Below are 8,655 nucleotides of genomic sequence, written 5' to 3'. Positions count from 1 at the left end.
GCAGAAGAGGTGAAGAAAAATCTTTCCAAATGTCTAACAAAGAAAATCCACTCACTGTTGCATCCTTGGAAAAGGAAAGAATTAGCAAATTGTTTTTTAATAAAATGGGGAAGGGATTAGAATCCCTATCGGGTTATTAATGCTGTAAATGTATGATAAAGGATTCTCTGAGCACTGTGGCTTTTCTTACATGACAAGATGAACTTCTTACTTTGAAAGTCTATTTGTTAAATTGGAACCTAACCTGAGCATTCAGATAGGTGAATATATAATAAAATATATGTAAGATTTTACATTTTAAACTAAACTCAAGGCAAGCATAACTGAATCAGCATCCTATTTTATGGGGGGGGGAGAGGGAATAGAGGTGGAATTGATAAGGCAGAAAATGGCAAGCATATGGTGCTGTAATAACTCTGTGTTTGTCATCCAGGGTTCCTCCATAAGTTGTTAGGAGTTTCTTGAGCAATTTGCACCTCTTAGGTAAGTTTACCACCAATGACTATTTCTGAAAATATGGAAGGTGTCTGTAGTATATCCTGTCTTCCTCATCCACTTCTGCCCTCCTCTTTGCACTTAGGGCAGGTTCAGACCTCTTTTGGGATTGCACAAACTCAAGCTGCTCCTGGCCGAGCCATTTAGTCATTTCAGTTAGCAGCAGTGAGTAGTACTGGAGCTGCCACCCCGATTCATTTAATATGGGGGGAAGCTGCATTTAGTGTCTACTCTAAAAAATGAAGATGTGGCAAATGCACCATAACCTCATGGCCAGTTAGCACAAAGCCTTGCTGATGATTCCCAGGTCCAAGCTGCTGACAAAAGTGACCACCTGACCCGATCTATAAAACAGAATGATACAAAGTAACATTGCAACACTTACCTTTAGTCCCTTGATGGCGTTGGTCCTTCCCATGATATGGTTCAATGTTGTCCCAGGTTTGCTCCTCGTCCCGGCACACAGGAAGTGACGGTCATCTTCGGTCATTTATTCCATCTTCTGGAAAAAGTCACCTGATCTTGCACTGAGCAGGTGTGAGATCAGGTGAGTTAGCCGCAGTGATGTTTAGGGGGATAAGGAAGCTCACTGCGCATGCTTGAGATCAACATGGCTTTCCCCTTAGTGAAAAAAAACACCCCTTGTGTGCATGCACGAGATCGGGCATGCACAGAAGGAGCATGCCAAAGCCTCCCGGGATGTGTGAAGTAGATATCTCGGTAGCCGCTGCAATCAAGACTTAAAGTGGCAGTGCTGCACCCTATGTAATGTAAAAATGTTGGGTTTAGGTGCACTTTAACAAAATCATAATCCTAATTAGTAATATTCTAGACAAAGCAAGTTATAAAATACAATGTATACTTTTTTTCTTGAAAACTCATCCAAAGAAAAGAAAAAAAAAAATGTCCCTTTGTAACAATTTTTGTTATAGATCACTGAACAAATTCTATATTAGTCACAAGAAAAGATCATAAAAATTGTTGTATAAAAATATTTTATGTATTACTGTATTTTTGTATGTAATGACAAAGTGTGAGGGATTAGCTTCAAATATACAGGGCTAACTGCTCACTTTTATTGCCAAAGAAACAGGTATTCTGACATTCCCTGGTGGGAATCGATTACTGCCACTGAAACACATGGCTTCCCATGAGGGAATGTTGGAGGGAATCCTCAGAGTTGTCAGTTGTGGGCTCTGTGTAATGATAATGCAGTTTTATTAGCTCAAGAAAAACAAACGAGCCAAATTTAGGATTCACAATTTTATTCTCTTTTGAAATAGATAATGAAACTGGTCCAGGAAAGGAAGACCAGCAGAGGACATTAGGAAGTGTACCTGATCCATCAAACCATTTACCAGGGCCAGAAGAACAATCTACTACCATATTTGGATGGTTTCAATTCTCCTTCAACAGGAGGATTTGGAACTGGCCTTTCCCTGGAGTGGTATACATTCTCTGGAAGAGGACGGTCAGTTTTCACTTTTGTGACCTGGAATAAAATGAAGAAGAAAGCCTTAATAGCCATGCAGCTGATAGATAATAAATATGTTTTATGTTCACTAGTTTTCTACAGAAAAAAAAAAAACATTATGTGTTTGTCCAGGGCACAGTCACACTTCTCCATAATACACGCAGGCTGTCGTGCATGGACCCATATTCATTGTATTCAGATATCCCAATAAGTCTGAATGGGCTGCCAATGCACAGAAACAAACCGAAAAGGGGAATGAAGCATTTTTCTAGGCAGTCCAGAACAGCACACAGAAGTTGTGGTGCGCTGCAAGCGTTTGTCATCATGCCATTTAAAATTAATGGAAGCACAATGTGTGTGGGTTACTGCAATTGCAGAGGTGTTTTTTAGCCCTAATTTACCACATAATTGTGTATCTGCACATTTATTATTCATAGTAGACAAGGTTTATTCCAGTATTTCTCAATAAGGGTTCTGTGGAGCCTTTGGGTTCCTTCAGGGTTACTTGAGCGGTAGTCTATAGACATGTCACCAACTGTCCCTCATAGGAGCCAACAGTCTAATGTCCCTAGCATAAACATATGGCATTAATACAGTCTCAGATCCATTTGGGGAGAAGCCAATTAAGTTAACTGAATGTTTTTGGGAGGATACAGGATTACCTGGAGGAAACCCATGCAAAAACAGCGAGAATCTGCAAACATGCAAAGAGTGTCCTGGCCGAGATTTGAACCTGGTGCCTAGTGCTGCAAAAGCCGGAGTGCTAACCACTGAGCCACCATGCTGCCCCAATGATTTTGATATCTTCATGCTGTGGACAAAGCCTTACCTTGGACAGTTCTCCCAGGTCAGGGCGCACCCAACCAAACTTTTCAAAGACACAGTTATCAAAAGCCGCCTGCTGTTTACGACACTTGCGCAGCTCCAGGAGGCTGGAATAGTCGAGACAAGTCCAATATTCGGTGAAAGGCTCTGCACAGTGAGCTTTAACTTTTCTGGAAAAGAAAGCAAAAAGTGTTAAAAAAAGCAACATGACGAAATAAATACTCTAGAATATAAATAGGATATTGGTTACAAATGACCAGAAACTAATTCATATAGCCACCCATCAACCTTCCCTTGTATTAATAAAGAAAACACTACATTACCTAACTACAAAATCTCCAAAACAGCACCCTTAGGAAAGTGCAACGAGCCAAGAGGTAACACTTATGGAATAATCTGAAAAATAACTGGTAGTTAAAAAAGGGTGAAGCACCTCTCATTTTTGTCTTAACTGCCACAGTAATCAAGAAGCCCCCTCTTAAATGGAAGCATGCGCAGCGAGATCGGCAATCTTTTTCCCCATCAACATCACTCGCTCCCACGCCTGCACTGTGCGATATAGGGTGACTTGGAAGAAGATGTCAGATGTCGTGATTATGGACACTGTAGAATGTCTTGTAATAAGATGATGCTGTATAAATACAATGGGGTATAAAAAAAAGAATCTACCTTTAAAATGTTCCTATTGGGGAAACAACAGGCTTCCAAATTTATTTACTCAATGCAACCCATACCATCCAAAAGCAAGAGGTTAGAAAAAGAGGAGAAAAAGGTGAATGTGTGTCGTAGTCAGAGCCCGGACTATAACCCTACTGAAAAAAATCTATGGAATGAGGAAGACTGAAGTCTACCAATGGCTATTGTTTAATCTGACCGACCTTGAACAATTCTGTAAAGACGAGCAGGCCAACAGGGCTCGCAGGGTGCAAATTTGGTGCAGAAGAATCCCCAACAGACTCAAGGTTGTCATTAAAGTGGAAGTAAATTTCAGGCTGGTCATTATTGCAGAGACAGACCATGTCCATTCTGCAATAATCTGCCCGATTGCTCCGGGAATCTTTCAAAAAAAGCTGCGCATGCTTAGCTTCAGCCTTGGATACACAGCAAAACCCTTGCACGTTCCAGGAATAAGTGAACTCCCTTACCATTGATTTTAACAAATATACTGCAATAGGAATATAGGCAAATGTAATATATTTTAGACATGTCATTATCAAAATCTCCAACAGTCATGAGATTGTTGTGGGAGCCACGATCTTGGATGTGATGTCAGCAGCTCAAGCAGTCTGTGCGGAGGATTTGATTGGTTTTGGTTTAAAACATAACAAAACATGTGTAAAACAATCACGAAACCCCCCTTTACTCTCCTAGTATTGTATTAAAAATAAATGACCTTGCACCTTGTCTTTGTATAAACAAGAGCCTGTGACATTCATAAAGGGTATCATTGGATTGCACAGTTGCTGCAACCAAAGAGAGCAGTGAGATAGGTTTGCTAGATGTGCTACAGCTAATGTGGGAATGTCCTGCCATAATGTAGTACAAGGATTCAGAGAGGAGGCAGCTGACATTGACTGGGTGACATCACAGAAGGAAATGACTCTTCTATAATTATTTGTGCGTAGGGGAACATGTATCACTTAAGGGGAGTGCAGGTTGCAGAGAACAGGCCACCCCTATAACACCTAGGATGACGCTGTTGTCATACAATGGTAGACTTGGCTGAGACATGTCTTAAACCGGGGTGGCTTCTCCAAGGAAGGTGCTGAGACTAAACTGTGCTTTGAGATTTATCAGTGGGGCCAAACTTACAGGAAAAGTCTAACACTGCATAATTCATGACACTTCCTATACATAAATAAGGTCCACTGCTTCCCATAGCCACTTCATATACAAAGGTCCGGTCCACAGCTCTCAACATTTGCTCTGTTGAATGATTGCAGGGTAGGCTTCACAGTCTCGAAATTTTTTTGCCATTGTTCTTCATTCTTTCTGCAAGATGATTTCCTACTATTGTGTCATCACAAATGTCCGAGAAAAGAGGTGTCTGAAGCTCTTGAAAAGAAGAAAGATGTAATGCACTCTCTGCCATTAAGGTAGGAAAAATCTAACGTATCTCACAGGCTGGATCTTGTTCCTAAAGCAGACCTATCAACAAAATGTTTATTTTACATAAAATAGTAGATAACCCTTTTATGTAAAGTAAAAAAAAAAAACTCTTTGTGCATCAGGGTTTTGTTTTTCTAAAAAGGCTACAATACCCGATCTTGCACCTACTCAGTGCAAGATTGGGTGACATAACCAGAAGAAGAAAGAAGACAGAAGAAGATCGCAGCACCCGGTGCTTCCTCCGCGCAGGGACAAATGCAGATTACATGATGGCGCGGGACCCATACAAAGATAGCGCTGGAGGGATCAGGCGGCTATTTTATTTTAATTTAGTTGCAGTTTAAAATAATGACAATTTCTTTAACTTCGTAACTTTCACAAGAGCACATGAGAAGCTCAACATGTGATGTTGAAATTGACACCTGACATCTCCCCTGCGGTGAAACAGATCTCCTTTACCTGATCTCCAGATTAAACTAGAGTAAAATCTGTCTAGTAAGACCATGAACCTTGATCACATATTATATGTAAATTGATACTATGTATTAATATTGTTTGACAAAATATATGTAACTATCAGTGGTTCTAACCACTTACAGTATCAGCCTTATTTATTATTATGATCGTTAAATTCAAACCACACTACAACTATAGGGCAGCACGGTGGTCTTTTCAGCGCTGGTTCCAAGGTTCAAATCTCGGCCAGGGCACTATCTGCATGGAGTTTGCAGGTTCTCCCTGTGTTTGTGCGAGTTTCCTCTGGGTACTCCGGTTTCCTCCCACATTCCAAAAACATGCAGTTAGTTGGTTTTCCCCCAAAAGTGACCTCAGGGTGTATTAATGACATATGACTATTGCAGGTACTTTAAAATGTGAACTCCTTTGAGGGACAGCTAGTGACATGACTATGGTGGACTTTGTACAGCGTTGGTAATATGTTGGCACTATATAAATACTGTGTAATAATAATCGCTATATGACCACCTCATTCATTAGCCCAAAAAACCCTCCTCTATCCTTCTCTCCTACAAGTTGTGTTCTCTACTAAGGGGGCGGCCATTCTAAGATGGAATAAAAGAAATAGCATATTCTACCTAAATCACCTGTCCATACGTAAAGCCATCATGCATATGACAGCAGATTAGTAATAAAAAGAAAAAGGAAGGGACCCGGGTCCAAGAGTGACACGCGGTGGATGCCTGTTGCTTCTTTTTGTAGATGTATCAGGTGGGGCCCTTGTAAATCAAATTTTGGTGGTCCACAGAAAAAATTTGAAGAACATTTGCAATTTTTATGTTTTAATATTAATAAATCAAAAATAATACTCTAATAAATTCTTATACTCTGAATGACAATTTTCACCTTTATATTGCACTAAATTCATGGACTGTACTAGAGACGGAAAAACAAGGAAGGCGCAGGGTGACGTCAGTGTAGTTTTAAGTTGTATGAGGGAACCGTCACCGAGCCGTACACTTCAGTATTGTTTCCACCATTACAACAGTCACCTGGCCTGTTGCCTGTGAGGTCCGAAAGGTTGGCGACCGCTGCACTGGGAGGTACAAGATCTGTAGGATCTCGCCTATCCAGCTTGCAACCATCCAGCCTCTGTAGTATCTGGCCTAGTACGGAGTCCGTAAAAAAAAAAAAAAAAAAAAAAAAAAAAACAACCTTCATTCCTAAATGCTGGGGCTACATGGGCGGATGTCTACTGCGGTGCTCTTGCATGGTGCACGTGTAGACGTTTATGCTGCCTGCTCTCCAAGACTGTGAGCAGATGTCTGCGGGTGGGGAGAGAGGAACACTGCTTGTGTGTGGAGATCAGTATTGTACTTTATTAATGGGACTCCTGACTATCACATTAGGCCGGATAGTTGAGTTTACTGTATTACCAATACATAATCAATACCTGAAAAAGTCCAGAGCGCATTCATTCACCATCTTGCCCTCATTCAGGCATTTTCTCGGATCCTTCTCCTCCCAGCGACATAACATGAACTCCTTGTTAGGTTTGTCACATTGCGATCCATAGTGATGGGCAGCGGCCTTCAGCACGGCAGTACTCACATTGACCTGGGAAAATACAAAAACACACCCAAAAAAACAGAATGTTAAAAAGGATGCAAAAAATTGGTTCTTGAGCAATTGGACCTCTCAGGTGACACCAATGATCTTTTTGGCTATCTGTAAGGGTGTTATTCTTCCCATTGTCCAGCTACGTTAGAGGCATTATTCCCTCTGACTACCACATGTGGTGGAGCACATTAATGCAATGTCTGGGGAGCGGGCACACAACAGAACTTTCCATAGATACTTCAGCTAATTTACCTTCAGAATAAACCACAAATTGAGTCTACAAAGAGATTACATGGCTCCTAAGGTTAAAACTCATGTTTGTTTTATTCCCCCATACACACAAAGTCACCCGGACCTGTCCTCTAATAAAAAAGGTCATTTGCTATTCATCTAAGTAGCCTCCTGGGGCTGGCGGTGAGGATACCCCATCATTGTGCCACTGAACCGCTTCCTATAGGAAGCTTCCACCTGTGGCAGCCCAATGCAGAAGGAATTGGGGCAGGGGTGAATGGTTTAGTAATACAAATCAATTTGCAGAAGCTGTAAGAGTGCATGGCAATTCCCGTTCTTTGTCTGAACCAGGCCCATAGATATAAATTAAACCCTCAATGCGAAATGTTTTATATTGAACCCCTCACTTGCTTTGCAGATAAAGGTTGTGAACGAAATGAGGCAAATACAAAGAATTCCGACTACTTGAACCCCTGGCCATATAGAAGATAGGGGCCCTGGGAAATTGGCCTTGCAGATATTTTCAAGGATCCTCCTGAGGTTGCTGGGGCTTCCTTGAGCAATTGGACCTCTCAGGTGACACCAATGATCTTTTTGGCAAGAGGCAGAGGCGTTAGAGGCATTATTCCCTCTGACCACCACACTTACATTATTATTATTATTATACAGTATTTATATAGCGCTGACATTACACAGTGCTGTAAATGTCCATAGTCATCTCACTTGCTGTGCCTCAAAGGAGCTCACAATCTAATGTCCCTACCATAGTCATATGTCATTTATACAGTCTAAGGGAAATTTTGGGGGAAGCCAATTAACCTAACTGCATGTTTTTAGTATGTGGGAGGAAACCGGAGTACCCGGAGGAAACCCACACAAACACAGGGAGAACCTGCAAACTCCATGCAGATAATGTCCTGGCTGAGATACCAACCTGGGACCCAGCGCTGCAAAGGCCAGAGTGCTAACCACTGAGCTGCCCCATACAGTGATCTGTGGATATAGAAAGGGGCTCCCTTTTGCTGGCTCCCTTAAGGTGGCTGCATTGCCTTGCAGGGACCTCTGCTGTAGCCACTCATTATCATTACACGCCTGACTTACACATGGGGTGCCCATGTGTGATGCTACATTGCAGTTGCAGTGCTTCTGCCTGGAGCAGGGGGAGGTGTCGGGGCAGAGGGGGTGCCAGTGCAAGGTTGCCTGTTTCTACCCAAGATGAGGGTGCACATGCTCATTATCATCACATGCCTGTTTTACACATAAGGGGGCCCATGTGTGATGAAGTGCTTCTGTTTGGGGCGGTATAGGGGGTGCCAGTGGAAGGTTGCTGCACAAGATGGGGGTGCACATGCGCAGTATTCTCCCCCGGCTGTGCACGCGCAGTATTCTCCCCCGGCTGTGCACGCGCAGTATTCTCCCCCGGCTGTGCACGCGCAGTATTCTCC

At 42.2% G+C, this 8,655-nt stretch overlaps 1 protein-coding gene across 1 annotated transcript in view; it reads right to left on the bottom strand.

Annotated features, from left to right (window-relative positions):
* Positions 1 to 1,743: 1,743 nt before the first annotated feature.
* The window catches only part of NDUFA8 (NADH:ubiquinone oxidoreductase subunit A8), a 7,726-nt gene continuing 814 nt past the window's right edge, over positions 1,744 to 8,655 (bottom strand). Inside the window, exons 2-4 of the mRNA XM_072431512.1 lie at positions 6,813 to 6,976; positions 2,799 to 2,964; positions 1,744 to 1,987 (exon numbers count right to left, since the gene is read on the bottom strand). Coding sequence (XP_072287613.1) covers positions 1,850 to 1,987; positions 2,799 to 2,964; positions 6,813 to 6,976 — 468 coding nt within the window. The 3' untranslated portion in view covers positions 1,744 to 1,849. The remainder of the gene's footprint in view (positions 1,988 to 2,798; positions 2,965 to 6,812; positions 6,977 to 8,655) is intronic.

The sequence above is a fragment of the Pyxicephalus adspersus genome, chromosome Z (assembly GCF_032062135.1).
Source record: "Pyxicephalus adspersus chromosome Z, UCB_Pads_2.0, whole genome shotgun sequence".
Taxonomy (NCBI): Eukaryota; Metazoa; Chordata; class Amphibia; order Anura; family Pyxicephalidae; genus Pyxicephalus; species Pyxicephalus adspersus.
This window is presented reverse-complemented; position numbering and strand designations above follow the sequence as displayed.